Below are 19,371 nucleotides of genomic sequence, written 5' to 3'. Positions count from 1 at the left end.
CCTAAAATGAAGGTATACTCAGAAACTACATGATTTATTTCTCGCTTAAAATGCTTTCGGACACACATTTCGCTTAACTATTTTAGAGACATGATCCAAAGTTTCCAAACGAGCCGCCATGTTGGTTCGTTTTAAAATCCCGGAGTAGACAGCCCACACGTGAAAGCATCCAGCCAATCAGATGCAGCCAAGCAGAGTTTCCCTTGTGGATTGGTTTCCTGTTTGGGATCATCATCTATCGAAACCGCCTACTGACACGCCCAGCAGAGTGCAAATTTGGGAAGCGTCGCCATGCCGTGAGTTGTTACGCCGCTATGGTGGAGTATCCTCGTCTCGGTCCGTAAAGTCCACTCGATACGCTCCAGCTCTGGGCTTGGGAGCAACAGCTCTTCCACGGAGACTTTCTCCATCTGTAACAAGTATTTGTGCTTCCCTGCTTGTGCGGGAGCAGCACGGTATTGTTGTAAACGGCGTGAACGACAGCACTGTTGATAAGCGGTCTGATCACCAGGCCACCGCAGCATGACTTGACATGATGTTGGGTTTCTCGTGAAGGAATGATCATTGATGATTGATCATTGATTATCAAAGGCAAATTTCATGTCATCGCCTGTGTGTGTATGAGTGTGTAAATGAAGAGCCAGAAAAGATGTGACTAGTAAAGTAAAAACAACAGTGGTGCCAGTAGTAACTGGGGCACTGGGGGCTGTGACCTCCAAACTGGAAAAGTGGATCTACAACATCGGTGGTCTCCTCACAGAACAGCACAGTTACAGGAACAGCTAAGATACTGTGCAGAACCCTCACACTCCCAGGCCTCTGGTAGAGGACCCAAGCTTGGGGGAAGACACACACACACACACACACACACACATCACCCCAGAGGGGGTGAGAGCCAGAGAAGAGTGCTTTTTCTTCATGTGTGGTTTTTGATCACAATAACATCAGTCTTCTTATTCTCCATGTTAAGTGTGGGTAGTATTATGTATGTACACACACACACATACACCCCCCCCCCCACACACACATATATATATATACTGTATATATATATTATCAATACCAATAGCAATAGCATCTATCTATCTATCTATCTATCTATATATTTATAGATAGATATATGTGCTATTGAGAGGAAGTTCACTTTCAGCAGACAACTGATTCCACATCTGGAAACCTTTAGTAAAAGTTGAACACTCTTGCTTTGCGCAATAGCTACATGCAAGTTGAGGCTGGTATTCTAGTTTTCTTCCAGACTGTCACTGTTTTAACCTCGTCATTACCAACTGTTAATGCAACACCAAGTACCTTTGATACTGCAGGTTTGTCCAGACTTTATGCAAGACATAAGGCTGTGGGAAATGCCTTGAAGTTATGTTCTTCAACAAGAGCTTTTTTTCAATAAAAAAAGGAGGGGGAGACAGAGGGAGAGGGAAACAGGCAAGACCACATTCTTTTCTATCCAGTTTTATGGCTTCAGACAGTCAGTGGGTTTGGTGTAGGAGTGAGGGGAAAGCTTAACCACAAGAATCTATCTAAAGACAGAAAAACTGCAAAAGAATCAACATAATTCCTGCAGACAACAGATCCTCAGCTGAACAAAAGGAAATCTTTTTCCAGGCCAGGATAGATAATGTAGAAAGCAGCTGATATCCTCAGGGTGAAGGGCGTGTCAGATTATATGATTTCTATGATCTACATGGAAACCCACACCCACCCCCACCACTTCTTTTCCTCCAGGTCCTTATATGACTTATATATGACTGGGAAGGGTTGATGCCACACCCAGTCAAACACGCCACAGTGAATTGTTTCAGTATGAGACTGTCAGCCTTTCCCAATGCTTCATTGTCAGCGTGTCTGCACTGAGCCGTTTCCAGATGCTCTGCATGAACATATACACACATTCATAAATACACAAACACACACCCCCCACCCATGAGACTTTGATCTAGCGGTGAACATTCCCTTGATATTAAATATTGCTCCCTGCAAGTCATCTCAAATGGCTGTGAACTGAAGACAACATAATTACAAAAAGAACATTTTGGGAGCCTTTGAAAAAAAGTGTGCTGTCAAGATCCCACAGCGGGGAAATTCACTTGTCACGGCAGCTCACAGAATAGAGTGCAAAACGCAAAAAGTGTGCAAAACAGTTTCAAAAATAGAGTTATAAATGAACAGTTTTAAAATAAACACTGTACAATATAACGCTATACAGGCTATATACATATCGGCATAAATGTTGAGGGTTACTCCAGTCACTTAATAGTTCACTTCTTAAAGATGGGGGTGGGTGGGACTCACAAACAGATTAAAATCAGAATGTTCAAAATCTGTGTAGCAGAGGCTGACAGACATTTTGTCCTTGATCTGAGTCAAACTCCAAAACCACTGGATCTCGCATTTCCCATAATGCCACTTGAAAACATCTCTTTGTTAGACCTTTTGTTTCTAGGCTTTCTTTTATTCATTTTTAGCCTCTAACCCCAAGATGAGATAGCCCTGTTGACATCACTCTGACGGCAGTAAGAAGGTAGTAAGCATGCTTTATGCTTAGTACATGTTCATTAAGAATTATGCCTCCTAGACCAGCAAGGATTAGTAAGTTATTTTAAAAGCATTTTTATATTTGCATAAAATCTCTTAACATCAGGGTGATGTGTTGTGGAGAGGATTAGTGTGCTCACCCCATTTACAGAAGATTACAGAATCTCTTAACATTCTGACAGCAAACGATAATTAAGTGCTCTGACAAAAGTCTGTATCTGATTTTCGCCACGCCCTCGACCCTCTGCAGTTTGCATACCAGAAAGTGGGAGTGGAGGAGGTCTGACACTGTGGATGGGAGCATGGGAGCGCAGAAGAGGACTGTGCTCTCTCTGGTCCTGTTCACCCTGTACGCATTGGACTTCAAGGATTCAAGGATTCAAGGAACTTTATTGTCATTTCACACATGTAGAAACATGACGTGGAACGAAATTAGTTTCCCCGGTCCTGGTATAAGCCCAAAACCTAACAAAATACCTAATGCTATAAATATAAAACAACACTATATAAATATAAAAAAGCAATCAGGATAAAGATATAAACAATCAGAATAAAGATATGTAAACAGTGAACAGGGACTTCCACTACAACTCGGAGTCCTGCCATGTGCAACAGTTCGCAGATGACACTGCTGTCGTGGGCTGGACCAGGAGTGGACAGGAAAGAGTACAGGAAACTGATACAGGACTTTGTTGTATGGTGCGACTCCAACCAAATACACCTCAACACCACAAAGACCAAGGAGATGGTGGTGGACTTCAGGAGGTCCAGGCCTCACCTGGAGCCTGTGACCATCAACAGGGACTGTGTGGAGTGCAGCTGGATGATAGCGGGCTTCAGTGACAGGCTGCAGTCACTGTCCTGCTCCACTGACAGACACTGACAGAGGAGATCGTTCCTCCCCCACACCCTGCGGCTCTTTAACTGGAGGGGGTCTGTATTGTATTATTATTATTATTATCTGTATTATTATACATTCTGCTTTGTACCGGGCTTTTTACTTTTTAATCTTTGAATATCTAAGATTGTCTAATAGATCCAAGAGGCACTACTTGAATTTTTCGTCGGTCAGCTGTTGTTTCTCAAACTAGCATTTTTGTTTGCTTCCTGAGATGGCTAGTCTGGACTGGTCACATGACACCGATGCCCTGTACAAGAAGGGCCAAAGTCGCCTCCACCTTCTGAGGAGACTGAGGTCCTTTGGAGTGTGCAGGCTCCTCCTAAGGACTTTTTATGACTCTGTGGTAGCCTCTGCTATTCACTACGCTGTGGTCTGTTGGGGACCGGGCAGCACGGACCGGGACAGGAAGAGACTAAACAAGCTGGTCAGGAGGTCCAGCTCTGTCCTGGGCTGCCCACTGGACTCTGTGGAGGAGGTGGGTGAGAGGAGGATGTTAGCCAAGCTGACATCCATCATGGACAACACCTCTCACCCTCTGCATCAGACAGTGGAGGCTCTGAGCAGCTCCTTCAGCGGCAGACTGCTACACCCTCAGTGTAGGAAGGAGCTACAGCAGGTCCTTCATTCCCACTGCTGTTAGACTGTACAACTCAACAGTCTAGTCCTCATTTTATTCCTATTCTTACAGAACTGTGCAATACTCCCCCACAATCATCACCTTCCACCACTATGCTGATATGTATATAGCCTGTAAAGCAGTATATTGTACAGTGTTTGTGATATAACTATTTCATTTTGTTATTTTAATTAGTTTAAAACTGTTCATTTAAAACTCTTTATTTGTTAACTGTTTTGCACACTATACTACTTTTTGCACTCTGTTCTTGTGAGCTGCCATGGCAAGTGAATTTCTCTGCTGTAAAATCAAAAAAGTTCTTCACTTCTCTTCTCTAATGTCAGTCAAAACCAACCAAACCAACATGTGCTGTTTTTTTTTGTCTTCCCAGTGTACTGCCAATGATTTTCTGCCAGAGAAAGAAAAATGCAACATAGACACAGGCCCTTAGTCTACACATTACACAGCACATAAATTTATTCTGGCCAAAAACATCTGCACAAATGAATTATTTGGTTATTGGCACTGAGGTAACAAAACAACCCTGTTGTGCCCACTCAAAACATCTGGTCAGAGTAGAAACTCAGTGCTCAGCTGAAGGTGAAATCCCTCCAGGTGTTCTTTAAGTTTCTCCCTCACATCTTCTCTCATTTCCACTGATGTAATGTTGACAACAGAATTCTGGTCACCATTACAGGCCGTTTCAACTCTGGATAGACCTCCACTGTTTTGTGCCAGATCTCCTTTAAGATCCACTTCTGACACCAGTATGGTTTGTGCTTCATCAGTGACTCCCTCCATCTTCAGAATGCTTTGTAATCCATCTTCAGCAGAGACAGGCACCAGAATGACCTGTCCCTCAGCACTGTCCTCTATCCAAAACAGTTGTTGCTGCAGGTCCAGGTGATGCTCCTGGCCTACAGCTTCATTCTCCCCTTCACACACATCAGACAGCAACTGCCTCTGTTGAAACTGCTTTTGAATATCAGTCAGAGACATTGAGTTTGTTATATAAGAGTCATTGCTTTCTACATTTTTCACAGGTGGTCTTTCCAGCCTGACTACTTGTATGTTTTTGTCATTTTCAGCTGTGCTACACATACCAGTTTCAACACTTCTCTGAATCTTCAGGGACTCCTTATGCATAGTGGGCAGAGTATCTTTCCCAGTCTTTGTGTCTTTGCGTGCTACCTGACCACCAACCTCGACCTGTTCTCTTCCACAGTAAAAGCAATATCCTCTCCCCTCTTCGGACCAGCTGTTGGTGTGTGGCAGAAAATGACCACCCAACTCCACTTGATCCACACACGTGTCCTCAAACACCTGTGTATCCTCAGATTTAGCACCTATCTCACTCTCCTCGTGGTTATAGCCTCCTTTGCCTCGTCTCTTCTCCACCCCTGGTGTCCAGCTTCCCCTATTTTTACAATCATCTTGTGACACAAGCAGAGCCTGCTTCAGTCGTTTATCACGGAACCTTAACACAGTACTCCGCAGGCGGTTCTCCCTTCGCCTGGCTGCGTGCAGTTGCCGCAAGGCTTTCTCGAGGCAGTCAATAGCCTGGTAGTAACGTCTCCTCCACAACAGGGGGCAGAGCTGAGCATAGCTGTGTTCCTTTGACAGGTAGAAGCCTGGAGGAGGAGGTAGGCGCCTCATGAAACGTGATGGAGAGAGGGGTCTAGACACTGGTTCTTGCTGCGAGAGCTGCTCCTCTCCTGATGACTCTTGAGAAGATACAGGTATGTTTTCATTAGTCTCCAGAGCTACTGCCACTGGCCTCTGATCTGCTGGTTCTTCTGAAGGTTCACCCTTCTCTGTCAACTGAGTGTTCTGCTGGTGACCTGAGCAGGAACTTTTCCTTTAGGAAAAAAAGTGACAAAATTCTTTTTTATTAGCTTTTCCTTCCACACGGTGCGACATACAGACGGGTGACAAATCAAAGGACAAATCTTTGCACATTCAATTCATAACATAATTCATAATGCTAACACGTGTGACTGTGTGTTTCTTTTGGAGAACACAGCAGACAACAGCTGTTGTTGATGTTTTATACATAAGAGGTGCAGATTAGCTGAAATGTATTGTGATACTGACATTTACAGATACATGTGTTTATAAGTCAAGCAAAAAATAACTTGTTGTATGTCACGTCCAGTCATATGTGTATCATAGCCAATTTTTGCCTCTGTGTTGTCGCTCATTGTCTTAAATGTGGTCATTTAAGTCACACTGACAGTCAGGTAATACAGCAGAGATTCTGACTGGAAACAGTCCACTAATGTCCACCTGCACTCTGTCTGTCTCTGTCTCTCTCAACATATCCCAGTCAAGGCAGATAGCTGCCCATCTACAGCTAAAAGGAAGCTTTTCCTGGTTCTGGCCAGTCTATCCATTTGATGGACTGACCTGACATTTGGTACAGAGAGTTTAATCGCTTTGGTTATCCTCTGATTTTACACATAGCACCATTATTAGGTATAAAAGTTTTATTTGTCCAATACTTTGATCTATATATAAGGATGCTCCTATTGATTGGCTATGTAACACAGTAAGACAGTTTCTTCATGCACTGCAAGTCAGAAAGCCAACCAGAATACAGAAAATGTGTTTGGAACATTTTCATAGCAAATGAAAAACTATAGTTACTCTAAATGGCTGGCTACTCAGTGTGAGGCCTTTGAAAAATCCTGCGGTACTTGTCTGTCTATCTCCTCAGTCACATGACATGCAGGCATGACCTCACAAATATGTTGTACTGGTTAAACCAAGTGGGCAAATCTGTTTGGAAAAATGAGCAGGAGGACAGCTAGTTAGTAGGACAGCCAGTGAGTTGTAGAATCCTGCAGTGTAGTTTGGATAAAGGAGCAGCAACCCTATGGACACAAAGACCTCAGGAATCCAGACACAGAATTTTTAACAAATTCTTACTAAACTGTGTTACTATGTCGCTAATAACTAACAACTATAAATATAAAGTAAAAAAAAAACTGATCAATGATCAGCATCAGATGATACTACTTCCTGCAAACAGTGGTGGGCTCTGAAATTCCTTCTCGGAGCACCTTTATTCTATGACAAAGTACTAGTAAAACTAATGACATTCCCAACAGCCTCAGCTGTATTTTATGTTGAAAAACATGTACAAATGTACAAATACACTGCAAAAATTGGGTCTATTGTTGACAGGTTGTCTTTAGAGGTAAAAATTAAGTCACTAATGCCAGACCTGGAAACTGAACAACAGAGGCAATTTCTGTAATAATATTTTTCACTTTCTATAACTTTAGATAATAAATTATATGAAAAATTGTAAGGTCTGTTTGTAAGTTTATATGAAAGTAAAATGTGTCAAAGTCATTTTACAAGCTGAGAACCTTTGATATCCAGTCTCATACTCCAAAACAGCACACAAGTGCTGAGGGAATGGTACGTCCCCACCGTCTACTGACACTGCTCAATGCCAATGACAAAATCTGACTTGGCATCAGTTTTGTTTACCTGACAGGAATGTCTTCTTGTTTCTGCAGTGGTCCTGGTCTTTTGCCTTTGGTTGTTGAAAAGGAATCAAACACTGTAGGAAATGCGTCATCCTTCAGTCTTCTGATCCCACTACGAGGGAAAAGATCAAACACATGTTGAGCTGGTATCTAAACACCACCAGCAGTAGAGTCTGAAAACTGAAACTACTGATACTGTATCTTTAGTCCCTTAATGTCCTGACTGAGTCTACAGACCTGCATCCAGTCAGTTCAAAACTCTCTGGGGTGAAGTGTTTGGAGCAAAAGTAGACAAAGTCAGTCTGAGGATCCCAGGAGTCTGTACGGTGGGAGTTGGTGATCCAAAGGTTCCTCCGAGTTTCTCCTTTTGGTAATCTGGCCATTGCAATGATAAATTATTAGTGACCAAAGTAACAACATTTTGCCTCTTTAATGTTGTCATCCATTTGCCACATAAAATCTTAAGTTGCATTTACACAGCGCTTGTGTGGTCTACTGATCACTCAAACAGACAGCAGTCCCACCAGAGACACAAACACCTTGGACCACCGATACACTGTCTTAAAGGACACCTATCGCTCTGTTTCTCGTGCAGCCGCGGGACTCTCTGATCACTGCATGGTCCACGTTCTCCCCACATACAGACAGAAACTTCAATCTGCCAAACCTTTGGTGAAGACTGTGAAAAGATGGACCACAGAAGCAAAGCTGGACCTTCAGGCCTGCCTCGACTACACCTACTGGAGTGTTTCTGAAGCTGCTGCGCATAACCTGAATGAACTAACGGACACTCTGACATCTTACATCAGCTTTTGTGAGGACTTCTTCCCTGGAGTCCTTGTGCTTTCTCGTCTCGCAGGTTCCCATAGATCATGGTTGGACCTCCTGCTGCAGTGCTGTTTGAAACCTACTGCGATTACTACTTTTTAGTCATAAAGTATTTTAATTCTCTTACTACTCTGTACAGCTACTACCATTATTATTGTTACTACTATTGTTATCGTAATCACCATAGTACCTTCTGTATACTTCATCATTATCATTATCTACAGTTCCAATACTTCTGGTATTGTTGTTGTTGCTACACATCTCTGTTTGTGTGCTCCTTCTCTCACCCCCCGCCCCACCCCCCCCCTCTCTCTCTCCCTCTCTCTCTCTCTCTCAACCCAACCGGTCAAGGCAGATGGCCGCCCATCTTGAGCCGGGGTCTGCTCCGAGGTTTCTGCCTTCTAAAAGGCAGTTTTTCCTCGCCACTGTCGCCAAGTGCTTGCTCAAGGGGGAATGTTGGGTTCTCCGTATCTCACAAATAGTTTGTTCTAAACCTGCTCTAACTGGAAAGTGTCATGAGAAAACTTTTGTTGTGAATTGGCGGCATATAAATAAACTGAATTGAAAATCTACATATGTGCGCCAACCAAAACCTTCTGTACATATAACAACAATAAACCCTGGTTCACACCCTGATTGAGGCAACTTCGTTAGACCAAACAAGAAGCCTTTAGCGGGTGGGGGGGCAGACTCCTGTACAACCAATACACTGACAAAGGAGATCAGAGCAGCAAAAAAGTGCTACTCTGAAAAGCTGAAAAACAAGCTTTCAGCCAACGACCCAGCCACCCCCCAAGGGTGTGTGCTTCCTCCCCCGCTCTTCTCCCTCTACGTGAATGGCTGTACCTCAAGAGACCTGTCTGTCAAAATCCTGAAGTTTGAAAACAACACAACAGTCATCTACCTGATGGTAACCAGTCTGCTTACAGATGGGAAGCGGATCAGCTGGTCCGTTGGTGTCTGCAGAACAGTCTGGAGCTTAACTTACTCAAGACTGTGGAGATGACAGCAGACTTCAGAAGGAGCCCCCCATCACCATACTGAATAACACTGTGTCAACGGTAGAAACATTCAGGTTTCTGGGATCTACCATCATCTATCACCAAGAAGGCCCAGCAGATCATTTACTTCCTGAGGCAACTCAGAAAGCTTGACCTGGCCCAGGAGCTGCTGGTCCAGTTCTACACAGCAGTAATCCAGCCTGTTCTCTGCACTTCCATCATCGTCTGGTTTGGTTCATCAACCAAGCAGGACAGGAACAGAATGTAAAGGACAATCAGGTCTGAAGAGAAGGTCACTGGTGCCAAACTGCCCTCCATCCAAGACTTGCAGATCCAGCACACACCAGCCACAACCTGTTTGAACTTCTCCCCTCTGGACAGTGCTACCGGACACTGTATGCCAAAACATTCAGACTCAATAACAGTTTCTTCCGCCAGGCCATTACTTTAATGAACTGTTAAACATATAAATAAAATATTTGTTTATATTAGTGTAAAGCAATTAAAGCTGTAAAGCTTTTTTTTAAAAATTATCTTTACTTCCGTTATAGTCTTTATGTCCTTTTATGTAGGCACTGACAGCAAGTATAACCTGAGTCAAATTCCTTGTTTGTGTAAACATACTTGGCCAATAAAACTGATTCTGATTCTGAACCTACCTACTCTTCTGGGACAACACAGTGCTTTCTATCTACAGACCCACAACATTTCTGTGCTCATCCATTCATGCACACAAACATGCACAAACACACAGAGGACACCTGAGATGAGCCAGATGTACTATATGTTCTCCATGTACCAATATTCTGTTCTTTTGTACAGTATTTTGAAGTGGACACGGCCGCATGTGCTGTCAGTTTTCTAATCTGGATAAAGATGTTGGCAAAAATGGCAACTTGGGAGCGTGTAATGCTTATGTTTTAAAGCTATACTATGCAACATTTAGTTAGTTGCTTTGCATAAACACACTGGTGAGCTAATCTTGAGAAAGACAGTTGATTGTTGAGTTTCATTCTCGGGTTGTCAAATAAACACAGATGTGGCAATGACAGTTAACCATCTTCCTTCAGATTCACTGATAACCAGAAACATCCTAAAGTAGAATAATAAGAAAATACAGTCAGAGGGCAGAGGGCAGGATTTCTGCAGATACAGACACCACCACGTGCTTCTGGTTGGTCATATGTAATGACTGAGAGGGAATATTTTTTGTGAGTCTAAGGAAAATCCTGCATATTATTCCTTTAAATAAACATGTAAATAACACAGAGTCACTGGAAAGTGCAGTACTAATAGTTTATCCCCGCTTCCACTAAGATCAATTTTCAATTAAGTGACCAATGAAACGGCTCATCATTTCAGCACTAGTGAAAAGCTACAACATTAAAATCAACAGCTACATTCATTACCAAACGAAAAGATAGGCAAGGAATTGACGCTGTGCAGGAAACACTGTCATCACGGTAAATAGTACAAATGAAATGGAACAACAGAAATTGACACGTTTTTAAAACTTAGGTGCATATGGCCCAGATGTTCTACAAAATGTGCAAAACGCTCACTTGTGAAATGTGATACCAGCATTACGGGTCTCACGATTGTCCCGTGATTTGCAGCCACCTGCTGAGCAATGTCTTGGCATCTGAAATTGATACAGTGAAGAGAAAAAAGAAGTCAGCTGAATATTTTTTGAAGTATCATTAACTCTTGTAGTCAATTCCAGCGTAAGAAGAATTCAATTTGAACCGAAAACATCCTGTCGGATGTTTTCCGACATCATGCGTGTGAAGATCAGTGTGTCGCAGTAACATACCTTTAAATTTACACTACTTTGCACTGTACACAGCAGACACACTGCGATGTCTTTTCAAATGCTGTGAACCGCACTGTGCAGGGATGCAATTTCTCATGGCGAACAAATTGTGCATGTACCAATTTCTGATCGCCATGGGGCTTCAAAGCTTGAACGGCTTTTGAGCCGAAATTGAAATGAAATGTTGCCGATCAGTGCTGGTTATCATTACATTCATTGGACAAGCATTTATCCCTGCTTCCAACAAGAATTTTGTATGAACTAATGAATTATCCACTCATCATTTCAAAAAAAGCTGAAAGCTACAAAATCAACATCATAGCCTAAATTTATAAGAAAACTAAATTTTAGCCAGCAAAATTCATACATGGGTTGCAGCTGAGATTAAAAGTAAGTAAAGAATGTGTGTGAGGATGTAAGACCTTGTGCCAGAGTACAGTTGAGTGGCTGTTGCTGTTGCTATGGGCAGGATCATCCACATACAATACGTTTGGTGAAGTAGGAGTGCATGTGAAGGTTAAAACTAAATGACAAGTGGCAACATTCTCCATGAGCTTTAAGGGAGGGGGACCAGAGTATTCAGAATCTTTTGAGTTTTAAAGAATCCTTTGAAGAGTCCTATGAAACTACAGCTGATAAATAAACATCATTATAATATTGAATTTAACATTTTGTTCAAACATTATGATAAAGACCTTAACAGTTACTACTGTCTTTATCATGTAAATTAATTGTCAGATTATATGATAGTGGAAAATAGTCATTAGCTTAGTTGCAGCGCTCCAGCATGTATTGAAAGACTTTTGCAACATAAATTATCAATTTAATTCTTACTGACAAATTTCACATTTACAAATGTAGATTTTCTCAAAAAAAAAAACAACAACTTTGTAGCCTTATTTTGAACATTAGTTATATAGTCACTATCTCTATCTTTTCACTATTAACTTTTTTTTTGTATCATCACTTCATGCCACTCTGTAATTAAGGTGAAAAACGTTGGTGTTTTACGTAGTCCTTACGTCGAGCTTAACAGCTACGTTAAAGCCGAATAATGCATGGGAAGAAAACTGACTTTTTCCATCTAGCCACTGGGACTTTGACCCTGTGGTCGGTGGTTCCAACCAATATACAACATGTTTACAGAAGCTATATGCAGCATATGACTATGTATGACTCCCAGTGCCTCCACGTTACGAGCAGATTTTACTTGACTATGAATTTACGCGCATTAGCTTCTAAAAGTTTGCAATGAAATGGGAAATATTTTGTACTGTCGTGCGGCAGAAATAAAAACATCGTTTTCCTGCTGCTGCCTAACTTTGCTACGCTAATTTGGATCATACACAAGCTAGCTAGGAGCAATTTAAAATCTAACCCGTTGTAAACGTTATGGTCATGATGCCAGTTAGTGTTCGGTTACTACTTAAGTTCAGAAAGCACTGGACTTTACATTATGATTTATGTATACTAAAATATTACCCCTGCACTGCAGATTTCGACCTCACGAAGATGGCTGATCTTTCCGTCATCCACTTTCTTCCCTTCTTCCTCTTTTTCCTCGCCGTTCCTTTTTTTTTACATTAAACTTTATTTAAAGCATACCCCCGCTGGAAGATTCAAAGTTATATTCTGTATAACAGTATGAAAATAAGAAATTGTGGCTGGAAACAGAAAGAATAGTTAATGTATTATATCCCTTGGTCGTTGTCGGGTGTCGAACGAATTTTGCATTCATCTCAATACTTTTGAGGCAAGATGTTCCGAGTTTCCTTGAATGCAGAAGTAGTTGTCGCAAAACGGTTTCAACTGACGTAACGCAATATATAAATAATTTTGCGGCACGTCTAAGCTTTCTCTTCTCGTTGCCGACTGTCTTGTGTCCACGTTGGGCGAGCACAAGAGGTAAATATAAATAATTGAGTTTGGTTTCCTTAATCTCAACAGAAATGGTACAGGCCTGTACACACAACCGTCGTGGTTTACAACATTTGCTTCTATTTGACATTTTTAGCATGACGTTGTCTTCATTGTGGCTAGTAACCTAGCTGCTAAATAGTGTGAGTTTAAACTGGCTAGATGAACTGACAAAATGTTCGATGATGTGAGAATGTTGAGTGCCCTTCTGTCGATTGAGTATTAATCGAATTAACTGCTGTTGCAGCCCTAGGTTGAAGTCTTAAACCGATCGAACTGTGTTTCCACTCTGGCTTGGGTTATGGCTAGGCCTTGTGAAAGTGAATGAAGATAATGACTTGGGATTAGGGGTCGATTAGGTTAAGGGGAAATGGACTCGAGCATCGGTGAACTACTTTCCAGCAACATTAGACATTTTCCATAGCAGACATTTTGTAGCAGCTGGAAAACGAGTACGTTAATATAATAAAACGACTTCACTATTTAGATAAGCAGTTGAGGAAACTCCGTGGTCCTGGTGTTGGGTATGCTGCCTTAATGGCATGACGTTTTTAATGAACAAAGTCGCCGTTAACTTAGTTTGGTTCACCTATGCTGTTCTTGCCGTAAGTCAAAATGTCGTCCACGAGACGGGTCCACGAGTACCGTCAAACAGAGCGGGAAGAAAACGCTCAAATACGTTCGCATATGATGTTTCTGTTGTAATTGTTTGACAGGTAGGCAGCTATTTTATTAGAGCCCATTGAGGTTACCGTTCCACGCTGACACAACAAATGAGCAACTGCATGCCGTTTTAACTTTACCATCTCCTGCAGCAGTGAAGGAATGATAGTTTAAGGCTGGCTGCACGTGGTGGTCGCAGAGGAGGATTGAATGTTTATCGACCATATATTCAAAATGACAAAAAAAAACGGTTTTTTTTGCTATATATAAACACACGAGAGTGGCGATGTTATGCTTACTGCATCAGCGAGGTATTCTAAAACATTGAAATAGGTTGATTTTAAAGTGATGTTTACCAACTGAGGTATAGTCAGCGGACGTGTTCAAGCTAGTAGCTCTGTTAGCTGTTAGCTTCCTTAACCAAACAACTGCTGCTGCTCTCAGTCTAATGGCTAACTCACTCTCCTTTGGTTAATTTCAATATGAACCAGGATGCTGTAGGACGATTAGTGACCTTTGACACATAAAGTTATCTGAAAGTCATGTTTGCTGTAGCCTGTATTTAAAATTGGAAAAAGCAAAAATTTATATGTAGATGGGTTTATTTTTCAAGTGTAAAATATTTAAGAGAGCCTTCATCACTAGAGTAAATTATATGGTTTTTGGTCCATTTGTTGTAACCACTGTGCCACGGTGCAGACTAGTCAGTGGGATTGTCCTGTGTAGTGGGCTGATCCCAGGACAGCAGTGGCTACAGAATGTCAGGTTTTGCTTTCATCTCTGCACTGATTGCTGAATGGTGACAATGAGGCCTGGTACATTCATCCTCTGTATGCCTGGGGGAAACATGAGGTTAAAAGGTGCTGAAGGAGCATATCAAAATTGCAACTATATAATGTTAAAACCAATCCTTCTTTTGCAGAATATGACCTTATTGCTGAATGTGATGGAAGAACTATCCTGCAGGCTGCACTGCCCCTTTATTACATGAGGTTAGTATGTGTTCCTCATCATATGGTTGAGATTTTTGGTTTGTTTTCTGATCAACACTCAGACCCAGTTCTAACCTTGAACCAGATTGGAATGTATGGCAATGCAACAAATGCAGCAGTACATGGTCCTCCTGAGTAAACATGGATAAATTGCTGTATCATTCTCATATATATATATAATTGATGGATCATACACATTGAACATGGTATGTCAGTTTGTGTCTGATCTTTGACTACTCACAGCTATCCATTTGTCAAACTTGAGAGGTTTTCATTCAAAAGACTTTCTTGTGTCTCTTTGAATCTGACCTCGGAACCGGTCAAAGCACCTTGTTACCGGAACTTTGCAGTCTGTAAAATGGTGCTTTTCATAACTGTAAGATTCTTTGCTTTTCCACTGTATTTTACAAACATTTTGGATGCATGGTAAAGGCCCATTGAGTGCTGCACCAACTGTGTCATGTGCCATTTGGTCAGAACGTGAGCTTCGTTTATAAACGGCAACAAAATCAATCAAATTGTATGGCTGAGCTCCCACAAGCTGATTGGTGGTCTCGAATGTCATTGACTGCAACCCATGAAAATAACCTGGAATTTGCATTTGATATTGCCTCCCTGTTTTAGTTCCTGGATCTAAAGTGTGAACAGAACTAAGCAGAACCCTATCAAGGGACGCATTACATTTCAGCTGTGAAGGCGCTACAGTGTACAGTCCTTTGTTGGCACAGTATGAGCTCTGGTTCTGTCAGGTGGGCCATAGAGCTCATACAGTGCACAGAAAAACGAATTCTCTTGCAACCCACTGCTGTTGATTCTGCAGCAGTGTTACTAATGAGAACCAACATCTATTCAATTTGGCAAGTTGATGTTTCTTTTAAATGGCGATGAGCTTAAACAGTTCTGTGTCTGTGGCAGGTGCTGGAGAACACCTAAGGCCAGCTGGGTAAGTTGTATTACAGAATACATCCACAGTTTAAGCGTTATGATGATTGGCTAAATATGTTCAACTGCTCTGAAGTGTGAGTGACACGTGCCTCTCTGAACACCATGCTGCACTGACAACTGAATGTTATGTCATGGTTTTGGAAACACATCCTCACTCTTCTTCTGCCTCCTACAGGTTTCCTCCCTGTGTTGGCCGTCAGTGTTGATGCTACACCTTGATGTAAGTACAGAGGATGTGCACTGAGATCACTCTCTTTCTGCGTTCTCTGAGCAAAACAAGTTGTTGATCTAAATGGACAGGGATGCTGCAAGCTTGCTGCAAAAGTACATTCCACCAGAGTCAGCTGTGATTGGTCTGACCTACAGGACAGTCAATGGACAGGGGAAATAAAACAAACAAGTGACATACTAGAGTATAATGATGGCACTGTATGGTATCTGCAGCCAGTTGGTTCATCAGCTGGTTTGTTCAAAAGTCAGTGCTAGAAAAACTCAACATCTGGCATCGTTGGTCTCCACTCTGCCTGTGCTTGGAGTCCTGGTATATTTGTTGAAACACTCATTAGAAAACTGTGTGTTGTTTGTGCATCTGTGCTTAATAACATACTTAAATGATGACACAAAGGAGGAAAATTCCTTGGATTCAGGGCTCTTTATTGTTCAGTGTTGACTGAAAACTGATGTGTGCTAGTCATATTTACTTAGATGCACACTGTATAGGCTTTGCTAGAGGGGAAAAAAAGTGTACTAAACAAAGCTTAGTGTGGGGAAAATTTCCTCCAGGAATATAAATTGCTTAGGCTCCTTTTTAATGTAGTTGTTGCATTAGCACAAAGCCGCACCACATTTAAAAACGAGCACCCAGCCGCCATGTCTGAGGATGCCTCACAGCCAAAAGTTGTCACTGCCGACCTGGGTGTGAGATGATGAGCTGCCAGTCGGTGTCACGGGGGGCAAGGCGTTCAAAGAGCTAATGCTAGTTCAGTGTATTATGTCATCGAGTGCTTGTTGCTACGTTACCTTCCGTATTGTACATGTTGTTGTGTCGTGTGGCAAGGAAAGAGATGCTTGGAAAAGTGAGTTCAGCATCCAGATCTTGAGTCATCTGATTGTAAAATCGGTGTTGATTTTGCTTATTGTTTAAAAAAAATGTTCATTTACATTTTTTGTACTTTAGCACTTTACTGAAAGATGTCATCTGCCTTTAGGTCACAGCGATGACAGACACAAGACTCATAAACTCATGAACCAGCGGTAAGTCAGTTTCTTTCTGTGTCAGTGATTGCACTGTATGGTATCTGCAGCCAGCTGTTTTATCAGCTGGTTTGTTCAAAAATCAGTGCTAGACCAATTCAACATCCGGCATCGTTGGTCTCCATGCAACCTGTGCTTGGAGTCCTGGTTTATTTGTTGAAACACACCCATCCTCTTTGAAGCACAACAGAATTTTAAAGTACTGTTTTTGTGTCCATCACAACTCATTACTTTCTCTGTACAACTTGGGATAATTAATGTTGGTAATGTCAAGGTTTACACACAAGTTTTTAGGGAGAAAAGCAGTTTTTCCAAATGGCTCTGATCTGTGGGAAAAATGACCGATACAGATGAAATGGTGCACAAATGCAGTGCAAGTGTTCTTCAATGTAATTGTTGGAATTATTCCTCCCAGGTTTCAAAGCAAAGGATAGCCTGCTTATCGTAGGGTCAAGAAGGGCTGGAACAGCAAAGGTGAGTGTTAACTGAAAGCTGTTTTTTGTTTTTAAAAAAATATATAAATAAATGAAAAATGATGGAATAAGTGATGTCTCCCAGTGAAAGCTGAGGTCTATCCCGACAGACCTTTAACTGTAGGGCCATGTCGTTGGAAATGCCTCGGACAATAAATCTGTAGTCTCGCTTTACCCACACGTTCACTGCCATGAGCCTTGTGGGATAGTACTGCAGTACATCTGTCAGCCACAGGGACTGTCAGGCCGTGTAGACCGCTGTGGAAATGAGAAAATGAGATGGAATAAGGGAATCGGGATGTGCTTTAATAATCTCACAAACTCCTTTGTTTCAGAATCCTGAAACCGTCCTGGAGACATTAAAGAGTGTCCGCTGCCTTTCACTGTAAGTAATGTGTGTCCGTGCCTGCTGCTCTTCAGGTTTGGTCATATACCAAGGCTTTCAGGATCCTCTGTTCTTGATTTGCTGTGGACATGACCAGAAAACAAAAACCATCCCAGTGGGCTTCTTCAGCAGCTGGCTGAGAAAACCTATTGGGAACATGACCTGCCTTTTTGCTTTTTTGTCAATTTCATGTTGCCACCTGTAAACATACTGAGTAGTAATCTGTCAAATTTCAGTTTCATTTCAATTTATTTCTATAGCGCCTTATACAATCAAAATTGTCTCTAGATGCTTTACAGAGAACCAGAGCCTGAACCCCCGAGCAAGCAGACAGTGGCAAGGAAAAACTCCCTTTTAACAGGAAGAAACCTTGAGCAGGACCCGGTAAATGAATATGATGAATCAGTACACACCTTGGGCATAACTTATTTTGAATATAGCAGCTTAACATTTGCCTCCTTTGTCATCAGAAGTGGCAGATCGATGGAGTAACGAGGGAGCACAACAACCTTGGAGCACAGCTGTCAACACTTTGCAGTCACTCATTTTGGAATTGAATCTGTATTGGAAAAGACAGAACTTGATAAAAGTAATTGTGTGTGTGTGTGTGTGTGTGTGTGTGTGTGTGCTGTCAGATTGTACCTTGTTCTTTTTCAACAGTACTCTGACAAATAAACTATTTGTAACTCCAACTCTTTACTTGTAGTCTCAGATCTATGTGGACATATGTAAACCCAGTTGTACCGTTTCCTCAAAGTCAGCAGCATTCTGATCAATGTTGGGTTTTAATGTTTAGAAATTACATTTTTTTGAAGACAAAAGCTGAAGTAGAAATGGTCTCATTGATCTTACATATTTTGCACTACAAGTCCTTTATTTGATCTGCCTAAACTGCCCTCAGACTGTTGGTGACATCGCATTCAAGTCGACAAGAGGAGAGCTGCATATTTCCTCCACTAGGGGGCAGTATCTGTATTTAGTATACTGTACTAATGGAATGACTGTCCCCTGGATTTACTACATCCTTTAAAGAAAATCATATCTTGCTTTATGGTTCCATGGTTGTTTTATGTTTCTGTTTTGCGTCCCTTGCTTTATCTCTTTAGTCATTTTGCAGTAATCTTGCATCTCTAGTTGTATTAGTTGTGTTAGTTTGGTGTCATTTTTTATTATTATGTTAAAGAAATTGTTACTTCATACAGAGGTTCTGGCTTAATGCTTGATCATCAATCCGTCAGTGGGGGCAATTCATCCTGAAAGAATGAGAAGTTGTTTGGAGTATTCCTTTAAAGGTTTTGCGATGGTATAACGGAACCTACCAAAAGTAGGTGAAAGTTCACAGACGGGAACAGCGTGATCTGATCAGATCCGAAACAGCCTCTGTTCCAAGTCCCCAGCCACAACAATTTGCTATGCAACCATTGAAGGAGTAAGTAAACATTTTGAAACAATAGGTCCAAATATATGTATGTTTAAAACCCACATGAAGCTTATGAACTTCTTTCTGTGTGTGGTAAGTTAGCGAGGCAGAGCCAC

The 19,371-nt window shown here is 41.7% G+C and overlaps 1 protein-coding gene, 1 long non-coding RNA gene and 3 other non-coding genes across 11 annotated transcripts; 4 read left to right on the top strand and 1 right to left on the bottom strand.

The window, feature by feature from the left end:
- Nucleotides 1–4,350: 4,350 nt before the first annotated feature.
- Nucleotides 4,351–14,200, bottom strand: thap7 (THAP domain containing 7). 7 transcript variants are annotated; one of them, XM_046417369.1, is made up of 6 exons: nt 12,689–12,925; nt 11,629–11,760; nt 10,956–11,035; nt 7,802–7,939; nt 7,566–7,676; nt 4,351–5,925 (listed from the first exon to the last, which is right to left on the bottom strand). In XM_046417369.1, exons 2-6 carry the CDS (start codon nt 11,755–11,757, stop codon nt 4,638–4,640), a joined length of 1,746 nt encoding a protein of 581 aa, XP_046273325.1. In that variant the 5' UTR covers nt 11,758–11,760; nt 12,689–12,925; the 3' UTR covers nt 4,351–4,637. The 7 variants fall into 7 exon arrangements, with proteins under 7 accessions (XP_046273325.1, XP_046273328.1, XP_046273330.1 ...); XM_046417372.1 differs by having other exon boundaries at nt 11,629–11,729; XM_046417374.1 differs by lacking the exons at nt 11,629–11,760; nt 12,689–12,925 and adding an exon at nt 14,086–14,200.
- On the top strand, nt 12,983–18,527 carry LOC124074433. Its single transcript, XR_006845851.1, has 9 exons — nt 12,983–13,111; nt 14,709–14,778; nt 15,694–15,721; nt 15,899–15,943; nt 16,932–16,977; nt 17,393–17,451; nt 17,786–17,835; nt 18,124–18,219; nt 18,306–18,527. It is a non-coding gene; the product is annotated as an uncharacterized LOC124074433 (long non-coding RNA).
- LOC124075237 lies at nt 16,147–16,284 on the top strand. The gene has a single exon (XR_006845979.1). It is a non-coding gene; the product is annotated as a small nucleolar RNA SNORA8 (small nucleolar RNA).
- On the top strand, nt 17,007–17,146 carry LOC124075236. The gene has a single exon (XR_006845978.1). It is a non-coding gene; the product is annotated as a small nucleolar RNA SNORA8 (small nucleolar RNA).
- LOC124049172 lies at nt 17,541–17,674 on the top strand. Its single transcript, XR_006841363.1, has one exon. It is a non-coding gene; the product is annotated as a small nucleolar RNA SNORA18 (small nucleolar RNA).
- Nucleotides 18,528–19,371: the final 844 nt, after the last annotated feature.

The sequence above is a fragment of the Scatophagus argus genome, chromosome 17 (assembly GCF_020382885.2).
Source record: "Scatophagus argus isolate fScaArg1 chromosome 17, fScaArg1.pri, whole genome shotgun sequence".
NCBI classification, from domain to species: domain Eukaryota; kingdom Metazoa; phylum Chordata; class Actinopteri; family Scatophagidae; genus Scatophagus; species Scatophagus argus.
Note: the sequence above shows the minus strand (reverse complement) of the source record. Positions and strands in the feature narration are given on the sequence as shown.

Bases quoted from the DNA above. Each gene is read 5' to 3' on its own strand.
- thap7 (XM_046417369.1), bottom strand. From the start codon at position 11,757: ATGGAGAATGTTGCCACTTGTCATTTAGTTTTAACCTTCACATGCACT. The intron at 11,036-11,628 runs GTCTTACATCCT...TATCAATTTCAG, and splicing joins CAACTGTACTCTGGCACAAG to ATGCCAAGACATTGCTCAGC. The intron at 7,940-10,955 runs GTGAGCGTTTTG...TGCAATGGCCAG, and splicing joins GCTGGTATCACATTTCACAA to ATTACCAAAAGGAGAAACTC.